Source organism: Ascidia mentula, chromosome 1 (genome assembly GCF_947561715.1).
Source record: "Ascidia mentula chromosome 1, kaAscMent1.1, whole genome shotgun sequence".
In the NCBI taxonomy this organism is placed as follows: Eukaryota; Metazoa; Chordata; class Ascidiacea; order Phlebobranchia; family Ascidiidae; genus Ascidia; species Ascidia mentula.
In genome coordinates, this window is record NC_138566.1 from 19,328,146 (window position 1) to 19,349,136 (window position 20,991).

Here is a 20,991-nt window from a genome sequence, read left to right on the forward strand (position 1 = left end):
ACCAACAGAGACCCTTCATTTCTGGTGCTGTCCTCTGTGTTCTCGAACACAATGCCTTCTGATGCTGAAGTCAATGAAATTTAAATTGCACGTCACACCGCTGCAAAGTTTGTTTTGTATATATATTAAATGCGCTGCGTACATACCAATATCCTGCCTGGATGTTAAGCGCGAGAACGGCATTAACCCAGAAGCATGAAACGCCCACTAGCGGAACAGTTGTAATTCCCTACGTACCAGGCCTTACCGAAACATTGCGAAGATTGATGTCGGATTACGGCATAAAAGTTTACACGAAGCCTCAAACAACGCTTGGCAATCTAATTTCACGACCCATTGCTACGGAGGCTTCCGAACCAAAGGGGGTGGTCTATTCGATACCATGCAAGGATTGCAGTGGCGTATACATCGGCGAAACCGGGAGGGCCTTTAAGACGCGACCGAAAGAGCATCGCCGTGATGTCGCATCGAAAGATGCCAGCAAGACTGCGTTGGCCAAACATGCGTTGACATTGCGACATGAAGTTAACTTCGATAGAGTCCAAGCCCTGGAAATGGAGCTGGACCACGCCAAGCGGCTATTTCTTGAGTCGTTGCACATCCACAAAAATAGTGGTTGCGTCAATGACAAAGAACAATGTGTTTTCTTTCCGTAATTGTTTTGTCTTCTGCAATGTTTGGTGCGTCTGCCTCTAGCACGTGATCTGACAAGCGGTGTCAACGTTCCCCCTTTTTTATTTTTATTTTGTGCGTGTTTCAGGGTGTTTCACTTGTTGCGTCATACCTGATGAAGTCTCGCGCCATGGCAGACGAAACATCGTAAAAATACAGTACGTTTATGCCAAAAGATCAGTACATTTTTGATTGCAATATGCCTGGCAGCAACAGGAATTTCGTATATATATTAGTCTAGTATTTTTTCCCTTCTTTTAACTGCAAAATGTGTTTCTTAACTTTGCTACTTTTCCCTTTGAGGTAATTTTACGATATAGGTTTATTAACGCATGTCGCCGAAACAGTAGTTTTAGATTGTGTTTTTTACTGCGTGTTATGTGTTATCACATAATTTTATGCCAGATAAGCTACATGCCTTAATGAAGCGAATCAAAGTGCCGCGATGGGTTAGTTTTAGAAAACCTTCCGTATGCAAGAAGCACGCACCAGAGGCCTGTCGTGACACGGTGATTGCGGCAAGGCCACCTCTTCACTGTCTGCTTTTTTATTTTTTTGCTTCTTAGGGATCAAAGTCCTTGCTCCATTTGTAGTTAGGGATTGACCAGTTGGCACAACTCAGCTCAACAGGCTGAACACGGAAAAAGTTATTCTGTTGCATGTAGCCTATGGTTTTTAATGATTTGGCAAGTTACCGACTTGCGTATAGCTATAACCTAGCCTAGAATTACCACCTTCTATTTTTGTATATATACAATACCCTAAACGGACAGTTTACTCTTTCGTGCCATTATGCCTTCTCCAGTTATACTTTACCCGTTTTAAAGCAGTTTTACCATAACTGACTATACGCCTTCGTGAAGAAAGGCGCCATTACAATGAAGCTATCTATACCTACGACGCACGTCAAGAGATACAGAAAGCATGCCAAGATGGACGACTTTCTATTTGGAGGACTTGGACAACTACGCGCGCATGAATTAGTTTTCGGAAAATACTCGGTGGGGAAGCTATGTAAGGAATTCGGTTGTTATACTTCGAAGCATTTATATATTTTGTTTGAATGTATTTTTTTAAACTGCATTTCTACACTCATGCGTTTTTCTGACCCGTTTCCTAGTTAGCTAGCGTTGCGTCTTTTAACTTCCGCTACTTCTTCTAATTCTCCTTTGTTAATCGCAGCAATAATCCCTTTGTTTCTGTCTTGACTTTGACATCTTCCTATATATTTGCAACTCTTTCTACAAATGAACAGATCCTGGTTTTCGGTCTCAAACCGAACTTAGGTCCAAGAACAGACCATCGGTGACGGGTCCTGCAGCCATCGTGGTGTACAGACCGAGACTTTCTTGACAGTGTTGATGTCGGGTGTTCGGCAATAAAGTCTCTCCAAAACATACATTTTTTATTGGTTAACCCAATTAATAATATACAAAAATTGAGTGGGTTGAATAAAATGTCGCATACTTCAGTAGGGGTGAAGAAAAGGCCAAGAAGTGCTGGGTTACCATTTCTAATAAGGTGCAATCCCTGACCGATGTATGTCAGTCACGTTGACCAACTTATGAAACCAAGTACATTTTTCGTATGGTATAAATTTCAAACAAATGCTGGCAAAAATGTGTCGCAAGGACTTACTTGGGGATATCAGCATTACGTAAAATACGAAGTCATTTTCAATTGTTTATATGTCCAGGATGTAACATACTTTTAAAAGCATTTTCTCCCTAATGCAATTTTGAAGACTACAAAATCCGAAGATGTCAGGGGAAATTCTTATATAACAACCCTATTACATAAAGTTTCTAAGAAACCACGATTGCGATACATTTGTTTGACAGCATCCCACATTATTTGCGATAAAGATGGATGAACACTATTCCTAAAATCTCGTCATTGCCGAATTTTCGCTTAGCCGGCAAATTGCCCACAGTGACCTTTAATATTGTTTTAGGTCTCGGTTTACGTTAGTTATTGATATGCGGTTGCGAGAAACCTGATATCCTGAAAGCCCGCATGGGACTCCGCCAAATACTTCGCCTCTAGCCCCTGACACTATACCTTTTAAGCATGTTCAAACAGTAGTTTGATGGAGACAGGCCGCAATCCGCAGAGTGCATAACAATTTTATTTGTCACAAGCTTGCTTTTTGTACTTTCGCACAACGAAACAATATGCCGTGGGACAAAACCCAAGTTTCCGTTTCAGTAATCACAATTATGTTGAAGTTCCTTGCGAGACAGACGGGGGGACGGGAGTTCCGTCATTTTTAAGTTGTCACCACAAACACTCGCCCATGAAGAGAAACTCGTCTTTCGGCAACCTTCGCCCGGGCACGCAACACTCCAAGACCTTGCTTGTTGTGATGCGCGAGTGCCTCATTACTTAATACATTGCTGCTGTTGCGCTTTGGTTAAAACAGATGTGCTATGTTGTCCGTTCTAGATTTACAGGCGGGATTTCCCGCAAACCCGCATTTTGAGGGACGATGTGTTGACAGGAGTTGGTGCTCGACGACTCGCTGTCTGAACTTGTCCGCGTTCCGACTTTGTTTTCGGCATCGTCCGCGGGAAGACCGACCCTAGAATGCAGGTGGAAGTGAAAACATGCCTCGGCGTGCGAAATTTCCCTGGTCAAGGAGCTCGCGAGTAATTTACGTTGTCTCGAAGCGGCGATGCGTGTTTAATGCGGATATCGTTTGACGGCTTGCCTCGCAGGTGATTTTTCCCTGAAGAGTTTGGCACGCGATGACCACTTTAGTTAAACCACGGAATAAATTCTCCTCCAGCGTTTGAGTTGCGCCAGAGTTAACACAGCAATAATCCTATATATTTCTATAAGTCGATCGACATAGGAAGTTGCTTAAGCAAGTACGCTTGTAATACCACAAATATCTTTTATTATTAACCATGACTAATATTCAGTTGCTACATTCAGACACATTGACCCGCCTTATGACACAAGGGAAGTAATACTGTTGGCAACACGAAGTTGATTTGTTTAATAAACAGTTGTTTGATCCCTCACCTGGTGCGCTGACTGTTACGCTCCAAGTTCAAGCGCCTGTTCGTGTTTTTGAAAAACACCACAAAACAGAAGGAGATGAAGCATGTGTAAGCCAGTAGAACATAACAGGACGTTGTCATGTTGCGTATCGGCGCGTTCTGATGTTCAGGATTAACCAAACACCTGTCCAAAACATGAAATTTTTTATGCACGATCAAAAAGCATCCACCGATACAATAAGGGGTGATCTGTTTTGAAGCTTGAATTGACTTTTTGTTGGTTTAAAATGTAAAATTCGTGACTTGCTTGTTTTACAGAACAATTACCAAGTTGACGGGTTGGCGTAACTTTTACAATCACGCTTTTTCTCCATTTCCGATTTGACTTGTTACGTAATATTAGAAGCACCTTGTATGGCGCGTAACAGAAAACTTATTTCAAACCAATTCGACCACAAAAAGTTTCAATCCCAGAATCAATTTAGAATCGAAAATCCGTATACCGGTACCAAAAAGGGTTACAAAAGACATAACAAAGGTTACGAACGTTTAAAACTTGGCATCGCCACACAAAAAGCTTGCACAACATACTTGGAATATTTTATTTGATCGCTTGAAAGCGGAGATGCAATTTCCTGCAGAACCAATATCAGAATCATGCCTTGTAGTTGACCTGCCAGGAACACGATTCCAGTGCTTGTCGCTGGTTCCACGGGATAGGTGCTTTCCACAATCAGCTCGTTACCAAGAGGCAACAGAGGCAATCCGAAAAATCCGATTAAACCGCACGACAGTGCGATGAGTGCGTGATGGCCACTGCGGTTCTGCAAAGTGTGTGAACGTTTTGCCACTTGACGTGTCAAGATTGTTTTTGTCTTTCTGTTTGGCAATTATTTCTTAGGCGCCAGCGGCGGCCTGGAAAGCTCGCTAGACCACATACATAAGTATGCTATATACGCGAAGTTCCCCGTTATTATTATCACATTAAATTTGAGCAACGTTATTCGCGAAAACCAATCCTACCTGCATTAAAGAAAACAGCACGATCGATCCGGAGCAGAAGGTGAAGGAAACCTTAGCAATGGATGCGAAGTGTTTGGTTTTATCGGCAATGATCCCCGCTATGACGGCCCCGAACACCCCTCCCAGTACGAGGCATGTGCCGCACACCAGGCCCGAAAAGGAGTCCGGGTAGCCCCAGGGGCAGAGGATTTGCTCGAGAAAGACGGTTATCGCGGTGTAGATTCCAACTCCGCCGCCGATACTTAAGAGGAGTATCCAGTAATACCTGTAATTCCGCAAAGGTTTTTATGCTTTTCGTTGTACCGCATTCGACTTTTTGTATACTTTAGTATCAGCAGTTAAAATGTAAACTTACCTGTTAAGTACGGGGTTATTATGCAACATCGATACCTTAAAATGATTCTTTTCTCATAAAAAACTATCATGGGAATTTCGACAACCCTATATGCGCAATAGCCGGTTTACTGCGATTTGAAATAACAATTCACACATACTCAAGAAAAGCTCGTGTTTTAACACCTAACTGCGACACGCAAACAAAGCACACGTATCTTTGTTACCTATAACGAAAAGCTTGCAACGCAGAGAGTGGTGAGGTGGAAAGAATGTGTATGAATCCGGGGCTTAACGGGTCGCCAAGCACCACCTACGTTATATGGTGCACTGACAAGCAGCTGCACCACTGCACGCTACACTTTCGCATGAAAATAGACATAATACAGTTAAATTTGGCCCCGGTCAAATCCCTCGATTTCCGTAAACGCCACCAAACTATTTACCGCGTTTGAAATTGGACATGCATCAGACCGTTTTGTAAAAAAATCGCCACTTTCAATTTAGGGCTCAGCACATAACTGCGTCACAGAATAAACCACAAAATTGATAACGTCTAAATCGCAACCGCGGTATCATATCCGCGGATAATCCCCAGAGCTTGGGAACTCTCACGCAAGGAACGGCTGTGCGAGAGTCACAATTGAGCGTATGCACACTTATTGGAGTATTACCCATTGCGGACGAGCTTTTTTATGCCGATCCAAAATGGCTCCGAATTTGCGCTAGCACTAGCGGATGGGGGGTGCGGCGGGGCATCTGTCCTCACGAAAAATGACGTAAGGATTGCTCCGATGCCTGTAAGTAATTAATGCAGTTGATGTTCTTAATAATAATAGATGCTTTTGAACCTTCGTACATTGTACCTAAAATTTAGGCTGTTACCCAACAACATAACCATGCTATCAGAACAGCAACAAGCTCGACAGAGCAGTTTGACCTACTTGACATATAATTTATCCTTTAACGAAAATTTAAGGACCCAATTATTAATCCATTTGTTCTATATTATTAAAGACTTGACCTTTCGCATGTGAGCTTTGACACATACCATCTACGTACCGGCAGGGCAGACATACACTGCCACCATAGTAAGTATGTCACTCGGGCTTTTCACAAGCAACGGAGAAAATACGTTGGCAGCAAGAATGCCAAGAGGATTACTGGAGGTGGCCAGTGTGTTGGCGAGAGCTCGCTGGTCCTCGGGGAACCAAAGCGCGGCCACCTTCGTTGGGGTAAACATAAAAACGGGCTGAGCGACGGCCGACATCGCATGACCTGCGTTACACGATACATCGGGAGTTAACAGGAATTGAAAGATAGCGACTGGCACGGGTTGCAAAAGTAGGTCGCTTGCGTCAGAATTCGAGAGCAAACAAAAGTTTGTTAAATAACAACGGGCGCTTTGCCCTGTGATGAACCGCAGATGTTCGCTCAAGTAGAAAATCTTTTGCTATGTTTACAGCAATTATCTGAGCACAATACACTTTAACAAGAGAACCCCGCTAGCAATTTTACCTGTAAATACAAGAACCAGTTTCCACGTGGAGTCGAGTCCGTCGATGGCGCTGCAAGCTCGTAAGGCTGCCCCGCCGAAATTAAGCCATGCAGCAATCAATAGGGACATACGCAAGCCAATCCTATTAATTACCCAAGTAACTACCAGGCCCACTGGTATACCGACCACCATGTACACGATAGCGAACCAATTAATTGTGTTGACCTAGAAGCACACGAAGCACACGTATAACAAATTGGACGTAGTTTAAACAAAATATTCAACGTACCGTGGTTTCATAAAACGTAGCACTTGTGTAAGCAACCGGCCCAAATCCTAACCTGGCCATAGAATTGGAAAATATCAGAATAGCGAGACTGCCAAGCACAGCCCAGCGTCGGGAGTATGTCCGGTAATGCAAGGTAGGACATCCTGAATCTTGATCACAAGCTTCCTCATTTGACCCTATATGTGCAACGCTACAGCACGCTTTTTTGGAACCTGGAAAGGCGAGGTCCTTACTCTTGTCTTTCATACACTTCATAGGTGCGAACTTAATTGTGGTGATCCTAAAACAAAAGCATCTGTACAAATGATACTATAGAAACCCATTCCATTACAACAAAAGGTCATATTTGCAAGAGATTCGCAAAACGTGCGCAGTTGTTGACAAATCTTCGATGGCCACAAATTAATCAGTGACAAAAACACTGCGGTAACCTCGCCAACGAACAGTTGTCTGAGTGCAAACTCCACTGATCTCTCCATCGTTACATGTTTACTTGCATTACCTCGGTCTTATCGTGATGTTTTTGACTGTTCGAAATTAACAGTCGCGGTGTTCCGTGAGGTACCGTATAAGTGGTTTAAGCAGCGACCAAAGCCTTTTCTCGCATTTCTTATTTTCTCTCGAGAAAAACGCTCATGTGCGTAAGTGGCCAACGACAGATGCTTCTTCGATTAAAACCAACAACAACCACGCGTTGACTTCTTCATTCAACCTCGAAAAAAAACAAAACGAAATTGGCGACGCCCGTGCCACTACTTCGAAATTCTTACCATGCGTTACCGTTCCTGTCTGCACTGACGCATTCGCATTCGAAACTTTTCTCCATTCGGACATTCACCCCCGGTCGCTTCATTACTATTTTTCTGTGCTGCCTCATCGTTCATACCCCACTGACAGTTCCAACGATTTTGTCGTTATTTCCAGTCTGAGTCTGCGGCACGTTTACCGATGCATGATAATGACTTTTGGATCAATGCCGCCATCGCTGAATCACTCCAGTCAAGACCTTTTGTTTCGGTCCACTAAAAACCGCCAAAGTCCTCCCGCAAACCGCCAACGGCTATTATATGTAGGAGCTTATATGCCGTATCTCGATCGCCGAATAGATAAAAAGAATGCAACGAACGGCTGCCACTCACAAACATCATAGGTATTTACCACCAGGGAGCAAAACACGTCCTTCCTTGCTGCAATAGACTTTCGAATGCAACTTTTGTTGTTTGCTGTTCGTGCACTGACGCGTTCTCATAAATTTGCAACTCCGTCAAAGGTCTCTACGACCATGCCTTGCATAACTTCCGAACAACAGCAATAAGCAAAAGGCCGACAGTTGTAGTCTATTTTTCTATACGACGTAATAAACAAAACGAATTGTTGTCGCTATACCGTACACAAGCGTTACATATTACGAAAGCAAACGTCCTTGAATATTTTACACGAGTGTCACGCTGCTAAATATGGCTTTTGGTGGAAGGTACCGAACGAGACATTTCGAATACGTCAGTAAAGGCAAAGATATCCGACACCTCTTCACAAAACAGCGGTTATCTAATTTTCATCTCGTTGACCGGAACTAAACGAGCTTGACGTCACAGCCTGGTGACTCATACCACGTGCAAGCAACGTTTCTCCCCTATTTTACAAACCTTTAAAAAATATAAACGATCAAGCATGGACCTTATAACGCAGTGTGTACAAATACGGGTGTGCGATACTATTTCAAGTATAGTTTATTTTGCCTAAGGTGCGGGTATATTTTATATGTTATCAAACAGTCAATGCATTACAGACAACATGTTACGCACAGTTGAAAACAATTAGTGCAGTTCGAGCAAACACGACCCGACGTGAACTCCTTACGTAAACAATCGCGACTGTCATAAAGTAAATCGCACTACATGCAATTAAGAGGATTTACTGTTATGAAGGCAGTCAAAAAATTCGCCACCTTATCGACATTCGCATTAACCCATAACTGCGAAGAATTACGACCAGACGAAATAGAAATTAATATTGTTTGATTTTGGTTGCAGATTTATACTGGTCGCAACGAAGAAATCATTAACCGCAGTCATAAAAGGAAACTTTCATCATTTAATTGTTGTAGAGGAGACAAATATAAGATATTTCCTTTTGAAACTCGCTTGCGGCTTTCGACCAGGCATCCACGGTATACGTTGGTGTCGTTTAAGAACATTGTCAATATGCAGTTTATAATTCATTGCACAAGGTTTTCCTTTTTAGTTTCAACTTTTAAGCGTTATTTTTTATAAATAGGTAAATTATAGGACTTTTCCACTTACAACTCGTACGGCCTTTTGGCCCGCCGGTCAATTTTGTGATTATTTTTGGCCCGGTGGGTTGAAAAGTTTGTGCACCACTGCTTCAGACATTAGTCACAATTAAGCAAAGACAATCCCGAAAACAATGCCTAGCTTAAGGCGGCGTGAATCACAACGTTTTCTACTAGAGAAAAATGTGTGATCCCATACTCACATGATATGGATTTTTACAGTTTCCGCGACACAACAAACTGACATAACACGAAAATATTTTAACGCCAAATTCCACCAGGATTTTGAAACGACTTTCGAAAATGTTTTTAAGTGCAGGTACGAATTTGTCAACTCAATCCTGGCATTTATCCAGTCAACATCCGAAAGGTTGCGTGTTTGTGACGCAGATGGAACTTTGAAAAGGTTTTCTCCATCTATCTTGTATGAATCAATATTGCTCCAGGCAATTCTTAGCCTTGACATATGATTTCAGACCGTAATTGCCCGCTCAATGTTATAAAATAGGACAAGAGTGGTGACATAAAGACGTCGTCGGCAAAGCACTTTAGTCGTTAATGTTAGCGCCAGGTTTACATGCATCATTACTGAATGAAAAATGAAGCTATTAACAAGTTTTCTGATTTTGACTGTTGCTTCGTCCTTTATTAATGGTAAGAGCAAATTATGGAATAACAGAATAATTTTTGCGATGCGCTTGGAGTAAATGTGAATTTAAAAATTTTTTATTCGCTGGTAGTATTTCCTATAATTTGAATTTTTCACAAACTGTTGTGCGGTTCTCAATACTAACCACTGTATGAACCATGCAGGTTGCCATGTTTGTCGGTACAAACGGTCCTCGGCGCTTGTCAGAAAGGCTTGCAAGGCGACATCTGCACGCCCTCAGTCGAACGCTGAAGGCGAGACAGTATGGTCTCAAACCGCTGTTTCGAATGAACTGGACGATTACCTGATTCCTGATAAGTTAAAAAAATGTGCAGTGACCCGAGTACGTGGAACTCTTTATTGAAGCGTATTTAATCTTTGTATTTTTTCTTGATATGATTTTTGTATTTTTACAGCTGGAAAAGCCAACAAATTTTATGAAAAAACGTTCGCTTGCACAAGCCGTCCGTGGGCCCTTTGCGACAATCAGACCTATTGGTCCTCAGGTGCCCATTGAGCCTATTGGGCCCATTGAGCCTATCGAGCCTATCGAGCCTATCGGGCCTGTCAGGCCTATAGAGCCAATTGATCGAATTCTTCCGGAAGAAATCCTTCCTTTATCAGTTGTTCTGGAGCAGATCAACGTACAATGCGTTGGAATGTCAGTTCTATGCGGCATACTGAGGGTGAGTGTTCTTTGTAGAAAATCTACTTTAGTTTAATCCATACAGGGGGAGCTATAGCATAAACATAATAAATTAAACTCGGGCGAACTTCAAAACAAACCTCTGAGTATATACTTAATGTGTTTCGAGACAGCATACAAAGCCTATGGTATCCTCGCTCAGAGAGGGTTTCCTCACGTTAGAGGTTTTTGCATTCACTGTAGGTTAGCAGGGCAACCACTAACTAATGTTAAACATGACTTGTCAAGATTAGGAAAAAGAACCGTGTTTAAACATGTTTTCTCTTCACGTCTTGTATGAATCAATATCGCTACAGGCATTTCTTAAATTATCTGAACTACGATCGTGACGTAATTAGTCGCTTATAATTATGTTTATATGACACAATGTAACACGTTTAACATTTAAGTATTTTGTGCAGGATTGTGCTCTGGATTTATATAAAGATAACTCCCTCATCAGTCTGACAGAGCTGCAGCTGGCGCCACCAGGCCAACAGTAAGCGGTGACATGAGCGCTTCTCATTTTTCCGCTTATTTTGTTGATATTTAGCTTTTGCGTTTAAATCCATTCTTTTGTGCTTTGCCATACTTTTAAAGTAAAAAATAAATAATATCGCTGTGAGTGCAGAAGCGTGCAAGTTCTATAATAAACAAACATAATACATCACCAAAGAGTCCATGTATGCTGTTTTTCTTACTTCCGTTCAAAACTGATAGGTATTTCTTCGACCAAAATGGGGTGGTGATTACCGGACGCATTATTTTACGAAAAACTAGAAAATCTAAAAAAGATCATAATTTTATACGCTGCCATTCGAAGCCAACTTTTCAAAAAAATTACATCGGGGCGATTAATTTCCTACATCGATCAAGACGCCCGATCCAATACCAAGAAGCGAGGGCGTCCGCAGAATAAAAATAAAAAAATACTTGGGGCGGGTTTTGTTTTCTATGTGATTTTTTTCCGATTCTCCTCCCTGATGAGCGTTAGCCCCTCCCCCCAACCCCCCCGAACGCCAATGCCAAGAGGAACATTTAAGATTCGTGGCCCGGTGTGGTAAAAAAAGGAACCGTAATAAATATAGCAAATGGCGGCCGCACACAGTTGAAAGTAAGTCAGTATTCGTTCAATTTTTAGATAGACTGACACAAACCAAAAACAACACAAACATTTCGTGACTGCGTGATCAACAACTTTGTTGGTATAACGTCACCATTAACATACAAACGGGTGACTTACAGTTCCAAGATTTTTTTTACTCTTTCTACGGATCCATCAACATGAAAGTTGTCAAAACATAAAATATAAAAAAATAACTATACAAACATTATTTTCTGATTTGAAGACGGTAGAAGGCCGGAGTCAGTTGAAAAGAACGTTAATGTTGTTGTTGTGCAAGACGATGGTCTTCCACTTGACACCATTGACTTTTTTCGAATTTCGTCATTACAGAAACAGGAATATTTCAAATTCCACATCTTTACTAAAGCAAATTTGGCATTTCTACATAAGTTCAAAAAATCGACCTCCAAAGCGAAATTACATTAAATCCATCAACAACACAAAATAAAGCACTGAACGATCTGTGTTATATCTTGAAGGGTAAGGACATTCCTAAAAAGTTGTTTTTATCTATTTCGTGTTACTCGTTTCAACCTGATTCCAGATATACTTATAGATGAACTGTCGGGTGAGAGTGTTTGCCTAATGCACACTGATCTTCTTCTTTAACTGTAGGATTGGAAAATGTCAAACATGTTGTTGAAGTTTTGGTGACATTTTCAATTCCCAATTTTACTTAAAATAAATCACACCGAATACATAAAGTGTCCTAAGGCTCTCTTATAGTGCTTTACGCTCATACTACTACCCACATTTGACAACACAACCCTGCAATTTATCCATTAGATAACTGAAAAGCTACTTTGTGGCTAATATTTTGAAAATATTGAAGATGTGTTCTTATCTCCACCTGCATTTACATTATGTTGCTGCAGGCTAACGACCAGCTGGTGTCGGCTTTCCTTAGTGTTCAAAAGAAACTACATAGCCTGGCTGTTATATAAACGCGACGTTTGCAAAGCTCACTTCAATCGTTTATTTTAGCGTAAAAAACATAACTAAAATTACTGTGTAAAAATAATACCCTTACAAGTCTTCTGTTTTTAATAGTTGTTTAAACTACAAACGGTAAAAGCATTGTAATTCGGATGGTGTTGGGGATCTTATTGCTAATTACTTTTAAATCCTTGTAAGTTATCGTGTCTGCCGGACCGAGAAATTATCCGCTATTATACGAAAAGCTTGCTCGGAGTTAAATGCAAGTCAGGCAGCTTGATTTGAAAGCGAAATTTCGGCTAAATTCGACGACTACAAGATTCCTGGTGACTTAGAAAAAAATTATTTGGGTATTCGCGAAAACGTTTCTTTTTCGTGCTCTAATTTTTGGCCCTTTTTGTTTGTTTGTATTTTCAAAAACAAAATTGAAAAATTGACACAGCGGTGATTTTGTCACATGTAGTCGACCAAAATTAAAATTCGTTTATTGTTTAAACGCAGAACTACAAATCCACTTCCAAAAACAATACAGTTCGCTTAACGCAGTACTTCCCAACCAGTGGGTCGCGAAGCATTTCTAAATGTTACAGTTTTATATTAGATCACGAAATTATTGCATTATCATCACGTAACATTTATACAACTATGTACCAAATATTCAAGCTCAAGTTTCGCATTAATAGTAAATTGCATGTGTATACATTGTTTCTTTTCTCATTAAATTGTTTTTCTATCGTTTGGTCATATCTCATTGTGGGTCGCACAATAAAACTTGCATTAAAAGTGGGTCGTCGCGAACTGAAAAAGGTTGGGAAGCACTGGCTTAACGCAAGATCTATAGTTGAAGGTTTCTACTGAAGAACTCGGCGTTGCAACATCGCAATGAGCTAACAAACACTTGACGCACAGCGCAAAGATTGTCTCTTCTTTTTTTGGACGAAACTTAAAACAACGTAAAACGTATCGCGATACAGAAAGTTATTGAAGAGTTACACGGACACAATGTGGAACGTTTCTTCGCTAACTTGTACACGTTATAGCACAGATCCTTTTCCCGATCATAATCACGTATGTACTACAACAGTACAAGGACAAACACATTCTTGTAGGACCGGAGATTGCATAGATCGCAACAGTATCATAAAACAGGGATACGTGATAAGGGGTTAGTAACCGAGGTTTGAGTGCAAGAAAAGATTCCGCAGAAATAGGATTTTACAACACCGCATTCACAGTACGTTGGGCCTGTGCTGAGAAAAAAAATTAATTGCATATTAGAAGATAGAAGTAGGCTTTATTTTGAAGCCGATGAGTGTAACTGTTTTGCCAGGCGAAGGTGCTGGAGGTGGGACTCCATCAACTTATTCAGACACTTCGTCATGGCAGAAACAAGCCTGTCCTCCAGTCCTGCATCTTCACTAAAACGAAAACAAATTGTTTGGTCCAAATCGTTCACACTAATTAAATCCATATCATACGAACGTAAGGCAAAAAATAAAACCCATCGGATTAAAGTTAAATTAATTTTTTGCGAACGTTTCAGGTGTTCTATCAAATCAATCAGCTGCTGTTATACAAGCTTTGTTGCTCATGTTGAAACCAAAGATCTGTTTTACTCTTGTTCACTTAGGGCTTTCAATGTTTAGCTTTATTTTATTACTTGATCAGTAACTGGACAACTTCAGAAATTGTCAGACAGTCAGAGTGGAAAAGTGCTTTGGCTTCTTGTACGCAGAGCTTGACATGGTTTCCACCCTCAACTGTGGAAATAAAAAACACGTTGTTTCATATTTTTAGCAAAATTAATCTTCAGTATTACTCAAAAAACAGTTTACAAAGTGGTTGCATTGCTGGTTTGTGTGAGTTTGGAGCAACATATACTTTTAAATACAAGCAACACCTGTAAGAGGAGGTACTATGGTTGGTGATGGTTCAGATCTGTGAGTTTCTACAGACCTCACATCACTGTTTTCACGAGAAAGTCTTTGTGTCTTTGTTGGTGAAGAACTGGTTTTGGCAAATGTGTAGTCTGAACACAAGCATTGTCGATGATTAAGATTTTTGTACATTTATACACTGTCACTATATTACCATTTATTGTCAAAGCCAACTGCTCAATCAAAAAGGATTAGTTTGCTCTGTAATTAAGTTAGTGGGTTCTGTGCTATTATGTGGAAGGTATATACGGTCACTGCTGATCCAGATTATTGAGCAGTTATGGTTTAAATCCAAATACAAAGAATAAAATTACTTTACAAGAAATAAAATTACTTTATTTTTACTTGTCGCTTGGTGTTACCTTTATCGAAAGTTGTTTGTTTCACTCCATTGCTTGACTCCTTTTTGTCTCCGAAATGAAACTGCCCGGAATTTCCATACCTTTGTTTCCTGTAAATTTATTCACACATATATACCAGTACTTTAAAGATTCCAACAATTCCCTACAAAAGTCATTTCTCTTTTGTGGATGACAAATATAAGCAAAGTAATTACAAAATAATGTATAATCGTTTTGTTATAAGCTCTATTCTCATAAGAGTTATACAGGATAATACACTTTTTAACCTCAAGGAAGTTACTTTAAATCAAATGTAAGAACACAACTGATGAAACTAACTCATAATGGCCATATGTTCACCACAAAACACATCATGGTCAACAGGAAGTAACTGTGTATATACCAAGTAAAATGCAAAACACAGTGTCAAACCGAAATTGATCAGAAGACATGCGTTGTTCATTCCATCGCTGGTATGTCGGCGACTTTGATCGATTAAACCTGTGGTTGTAGGTGGGTGAGAATTGCTTGCAAAAGTTTCTTGGGGTTGGGGAGTGGGATCTTGGCCTTCTTATTCTGTGTTGTTGGTGGTTTTGTTGAAAGTACCGATATGGGTGGTGGTGAGGGTGCTGATATCTGTAACTGAAGAAATTTATTGTTTATGTTACTAGAAGTGAAAACACAGAACAATCGTTATTTTGTAGATTTTATGCTGTGTATTAAATGCTCTAACAAGGGAACTGCTGATAGGACAGGATAGGTGTTTGTCTTCAATAGTTCCTATCTTCGCTAAAGAACATCACATTGACATAGTTATTGGTTTGATGTTTTAACTTGTAAAAACACCAGAGGGATGTTAGTTGACAAAAAAAAACGTGGTGACATAATTTGGGCTGTACTATACCCTGCAAACCTAATTTTGTATAGATCCATATTTGAGAAATGCCGACCAAAAAAAGCTGTTTGATGTAATCTAAACGTAAGAAGTGATCAGTTTATAAATCTAACAAATTAATTAACTGTTCACTTCTTAGGTCATAATTGATGGGCCATATACAACTCAGTCTTCTTACAAAAGTATAAACATACCTCATGACCAAAGGTGGCTTTCCTTTTAAGCGATTTGGCCCATAAAACAACACAAAAATTGCTCAAAAAGCACAAACGGAACTATTTTACACGGACTGACTCTTTTGCACGGATACGGCGTCCAGCCGTCCAACAACAATGCAGCATAGAAAACGTATATTTTTATTTTTTCATACCAGCACAACTATCAGTGAAACATGGGCACAATGTAATGGTGCTTTTTAAACCTTAAACAAATTCTTTACGTAGCAAAGTTTTACAAATACTGTGCAGAAAATTGAAGAACTGGTTTTCTTGATTTCGTAATGTTCCTCTAGATGTAGTGGTTAAAGTGTCGAAATCTCTTATTGTACAATAACGTAATGTTTTTCAGGGCACCAAGTTTACTAACAATAAACAACTTTTATTTGGTGCTTGCAATATGCAAAAATTAGTATAACCAAATTCAAAAATAAAAATTACAGACAAAAAATATTCACATGAAAATCTGTACAATTTTAGCCGGTGTTTCTGGATGTTTTCTTGCATCGCTTTTTCCTTCATGTCAGTTGCTTTTCTACAACGGTCTGTTTTCCTGTTCATTCTTCAACAGGACAAAGTTTTCAACTGTTGTCTAGAAAACGCAAAAAAAACTAAAGCAAGTCATTCAGGTAACACACATGTCAAAACCGACCGAGTTTTGGAATGACACTTCCACTTGCCGTGTTACAGACATAAAGCTCCTTCGGGAAACAGTTAAATGATAAATTCCAGGCATCAGCAAACGCCAGTAATCTCCACGTATGTCTCAAAAAAAAGAACAAGTAACGTTTGAATAGATTCGTGTAATCTAATTCATTTCATCCAGGCCCAATATGTATATAAACTGTTACTCACTTGTGGTTATGTCGTGTTCTATGCCTGATACATGTATGACAGCATTGTGAATAGCTGTCCCGTTGCCGCTTACAACAATTCCTTTTATTCCCCAATGAACCTACAACCATAAATCAATCAGACCTAACATGAGGCAGGGTGCATCCAGTGCAGCACACTCAGGGCCCGTACAAGTCTTATGGTGCCCGGAAACACCAAACATTGCTTGCTTTAAAACGCAGACAATTCTTTCGCCAATGCCTCAATAGACCCCCACCCCCCACAATCGTTTCCAAAACGTTTTTTCGCATGCATTTCCCCCCTTAATTTCCTTGACATTGATCTGTTTTCAAACATGTGTATTTCCTTAACAATGCACAGTTTTGTTCAGAAATTAACACACAATTTTTTTAAATTAAAGTGAGAAGTATGTAACGGAAACAAACCGCTTCAGTGTAGGCTAATATAGCTTCCTTATTGTTGTCCCACTCCGTTGACAAGACTGAGGAAGGCGGAAACTTAACGCAACTCAATTCAAGGAGGATCTCGAAGCAGTTGGTTCGCAAGTAGTTAAAATCTTGCATGCCTGCCAGTATAAGGAAATGTAATCTCTTAAAACCATTACGAAATGCAAAACAAGATAAACCTCCGTGTACTGTATACCAATCTGCGCCGTTCGTAATTCCACCTTGTCGGCCAAATTTTGAATCACATGTGTTCAAGTCGGGGTCAGACATAGTTAAGTGTCTCTGAACATACAGAGTTAAACTTAGCAACTGGTAACATTTTCTATTTCTACGTTCAAATGATTCTCACAATTAACACAATAATCTGAAGACTAAACATTAAGTTCAATTTTGCAAGGGATAGTATAACCGATCACCAACCAAGCAACATCTTTTCGTCTTTGCCCTTTAGGTTATAATGAAGGAAAGTGCTTGGCTAGAGACACAGACCTATATGGGGCTTTTACATTCTCTCTGGATTAGAGTTAGATGTCACCTGAGCATACAAAGATGCCAAGCCCCTAAAGACCTCGTCATCAGGACATCTCGCGTAATCCCGTGCTGGTGGAATTCCTCTGCCTCTGTGAGGCCTTTTAATGTCATATGGATAATTGGCCACCAATTCACCACCGTGAAGTTGGGCTGACAGAACAAAGGGGTATCGTTCAATCCATTTTATTATCGCGTGGATTTCGGAAAACCTTGCCTGTATGAAAAAATTGTGTTTACATATAAACACAAGCTGGTTTATTACTGTCCGTTTTAATGCTTACCAACAAGCATTTTATTTGATGTGCCACTAAATATCGACATACGTGTGGAAGGAAGTTACACGTTCTAATAATTCGTTTGAATAACATATATCAATTCAACTATGTCTATTCTGTTCAAAACCTTTGTGAACTTAGGCAAGTGCGTGTTTATTTTTAAATCTTGCCTCTGGTTTTCGTATCCAATATGAAGGCGGGACTTGAAGGTGGTGGTTTGGACCATTGTGACGCTCGTGTTCGTACATTATAGATGTCAAATCTGGAAAATTCCTGTTTAGATCATAACCCTTTGCCGAGAAGCGACCGGTTATCCAATTGCGCCGATTTGGAGCCTACGTTAAAACATACATGCATCAACATCAGCAAAACCTCACATAGTTTACCCACCTGTCTGGCGGCTCTGACGTAACCGTCAGGATTCATACTGGGCATGATGTGCAGGCGTGTGGTCGTCAACATTCTTCGAATGCGTTTGTTGTTGTTCCTCCACTCGCGGCAGATGTATTGTGCGAAAATTATCATCATTTCCCTTCCCAAAACCTTTGGTTATATACACAGTGACCAACTGCTTTAATGAAGAAATCACGTGATATCACAACACATTTTAGCTGTTTACTTTAAAACTATATCAACATTATAGTTTGGGTGTAATATGTATTGTCAGAAAATTAGCAACAAACTGATTTTGAGCGTTGTGCGGCAAAAGTAATTATCTGGGTCATTGCATGCTCAAGCGAATTGATAACAAACGCCACGTTTCACACAATGGACTTCCGTGATCACTGCATCTTATGCCTACAGTTATAATTTTATGTAATTTCCCCCAAAAATCACGTATCGAAAACCCAAGCTCCACGCATTACCAAGGTAACTGTAGCGAAAACTTAACGTTGATGCCCAACCTCGTTTCCGTGAATTCCTCCTACCCACTTCATCTCAGGTTCTGAGCGCTCGTGTTTTCCTGGATTATCGGAAAACTCCATAACCAACAGCGCACGTTTTTGAAACGATTTTCCCACTGTGTAAAGGCGGGTAATGTCGGGGCAGGAAAGGACAACTCTCTTCATTATCTGTAATGTTTTCATCAATTTGATCGTTTGGAAACCCCAAAATCGTTTTCCAGGGACTTGTGCTATATGTAACGGATTTGTTTTTTAATTGCATGAGGCTTTTAGTTCAATCTTTTTCTTTAGAATGCCTAAAGGTTTTAAACTGTTGAATATTTACAATGCAAAGCCGGTAACGTATACGGTTCGTTTTTCAACCTCGTGGAATCAACGCGTTTTTGCATTAATCCCATTTTCATACATCGCACATGAAAAACAAACCCTTATCATCCCCTCTCGGCTGTTGTGGCGAAATACAATTGGCGGGAGAGTTCGGTGCGTTCCTTTTCTTCTTCTATTAACAGAGAGCGTCCGCCAGTTGCTGGATCGGGATATCGGAGCTTAAACAACGTATTATAGACAGTTGAGTTGTGCGTACGATCTTGATGATAAAACCACTGCATACCGAGCACATCGTTGTTACGACGACAAAGCTTGGCGGGAAGATTACGTTGAAAATGAGAGCACTGTAGATAGTCTGGCCAGCGTAAGCCTTGTTCAACGAGTAACTCCTCACATCTGCAGCAACACATAAAGCATTATGCAAACTTTTATTAAAACCACAATTGTCCGAATCCTTTTTTTTGTTTGTGTCATACCTTCTTTTTACTTCTGTACAAACATCTTGACAGGGAAGCTTCGATTTCACTTGGATTCTACCCACGTAATAACATTTGGGGGCAATTACGGAGCAAGCTAGTTGATAAATCTACGTTAATAAAATTAACAGGTGTAAATATTTCCTGGGCGAAATCCAGTAAAGTTGTTACTATATACCTGGATTTCACATCTTTGACGTTTTTCGGGTTGGGCACTGGTTGAATAACCTTGTTCAAAATCTCCATTCAGTGCCAAAGAAACGTTTTCCAAAAACCTAGGTTCACAGTTTATAAGTTCTGTAAACCGTCCGTATGCCAAGCTTTTTTATTCAAGTATTATACAATGTTAAATTATCAAATAGTGTGAAACATGTTTGACAAAATGATTTATATACTTATTGGTTTGCGCACTGTTGTAAACATCTGTAACACATTCACTGCCATCGTGCAAAATGACCTATATTATTTGCCCCCAATTGCAACAAGCGCAGTTAATCCCTGTTTAAAACAATAGCGTGGTAAAAAAAACCTGTAAGCAGCACTGTTTGCGATTTCATTCTGTGTCGTGTGTCCCAAAGAATTCGGTAAACCGATCCACCCTTTGGCAACTGGCCTGCACGCTCGTAAGTTGCCGAGGAATTCACATTCGTCTGCAAGCAATTAATAAGTTGCACTAAAATGTTTTCAAACCGAGATATCAGGTTAATGATTTAATTATGCTGAATATTCATATTGGACATTACCTGAAAAAAAAATACAAGAAAGTTTTTGCAATTTTTGGACTTCTTACAATTACAACATTTTAAATGATGCCAGGTACGGAAACTTCGATAAACTATGATCAGAAAAAGTATTTACATTTTTTAATATATATTATTTTGCTCATTGGGTTGTTACAGTATGGTTTTTATTCACCTGCTCCACACCTTGACAGACCTACAATCAGAGAAACGATCAAGAACTGCGCGAAGTTTAAAGTCAAGTTCATTACACCCGACTGCTGTTGTCTTTCATCACAGCTTTTCAACTATAACTATCTGCATTTGTCTTGTCAAGGCGGTCTTGGAAACACCTGACGCAGTTTGGAATACGAGGCTTGAGCGATCAAGCAACGCGTGTGACATGGGTCGTTTAAGGTTGTCCTGTCTCACGATACGCTTCGCTGGCGAACGGCTTTGCCAGCGTCTACCGAAGTGGGTCAACTTGTGGCCAAGGGTTCCAGCGACAACTTCGTCTTCATTGCACAAGCAAAGCTTTGTGTACTCGTGATTGCATCAAG

The 20,991-nt window shown here is 40.2% G+C and overlaps 4 protein-coding genes across 4 annotated transcripts; 1 reads left to right on the top strand and 3 right to left on the bottom strand.

The window, feature by feature from the left end:
- Window positions 1–2,782: 2,782 nt before the first annotated feature.
- LOC145897310 (solute carrier family 49 member A3-like) lies at window positions 2,783–7,375 on the bottom strand. The gene is made up of 8 exons (XM_082985547.1): window positions 6,821–7,375; window positions 6,552–6,756; window positions 6,096–6,311; window positions 5,708–5,831; window positions 4,701–4,965; window positions 4,269–4,501; window positions 3,700–3,861; window positions 2,783–3,253 (listed from the first exon to the last, which is right to left on the bottom strand). The coding sequence occupies exons 1-8, from the start codon at window positions 7,073–7,075 to the stop codon at window positions 3,100–3,102; spliced, it is 1,614 nt and encodes a 537-aa protein (XP_082841673.1). The 5' UTR covers window positions 7,076–7,375; the 3' UTR covers window positions 2,783–3,099.
- Window positions 7,376–9,623: 2,248 nt separating this feature from the next.
- LOC145911655 (uncharacterized) lies at window positions 9,624–11,105 on the top strand. The gene is made up of 4 exons (XM_082999066.1): window positions 9,624–9,767; window positions 9,927–10,105; window positions 10,179–10,448; window positions 10,870–11,105. The coding sequence occupies exons 1-4, from the start codon at window positions 9,713–9,715 to the stop codon at window positions 10,948–10,950; spliced, it is 585 nt and encodes a 194-aa protein (XP_082855192.1). The 5' UTR covers window positions 9,624–9,712; the 3' UTR covers window positions 10,951–11,105.
- Window positions 11,106–13,004: 1,899 nt separating this feature from the next.
- Window positions 13,005–16,027, bottom strand: LOC145892332 (uncharacterized). The gene is made up of 6 exons (XM_082981998.1): window positions 15,877–16,027; window positions 15,220–15,429; window positions 14,809–14,897; window positions 14,410–14,538; window positions 14,170–14,269; window positions 13,005–13,927 (listed from the first exon to the last, which is right to left on the bottom strand). The coding sequence occupies exons 1-6, from the start codon at window positions 15,879–15,881 to the stop codon at window positions 13,804–13,806; spliced, it is 657 nt and encodes a 218-aa protein (XP_082838124.1). The 5' UTR covers window positions 15,882–16,027; the 3' UTR covers window positions 13,005–13,803.
- A 40-nt stretch (window positions 16,028–16,067) lies between these two features.
- On the bottom strand, window positions 16,068–20,779 carry LOC145892316 (carboxypeptidase N catalytic chain-like). Its single transcript, XM_082981997.1, has 15 exons — window positions 20,628–20,779; window positions 20,242–20,362; window positions 19,891–19,987; window positions 19,713–19,822; window positions 19,520–19,632; window positions 19,336–19,454; window positions 18,910–19,077; window positions 18,395–18,547; window positions 18,175–18,339; window positions 17,734–17,943; window positions 17,378–17,480; window positions 17,178–17,317; window positions 16,753–16,852; window positions 16,550–16,662; window positions 16,068–16,489 (listed from the first exon to the last, which is right to left on the bottom strand). Exons 1-15 carry the CDS (start codon window positions 20,698–20,700, stop codon window positions 16,433–16,435), a joined length of 1,842 nt encoding a protein of 613 aa, XP_082838123.1. The 5' UTR covers window positions 20,701–20,779; the 3' UTR covers window positions 16,068–16,432.
- Window positions 20,780–20,991: the final 212 nt, after the last annotated feature.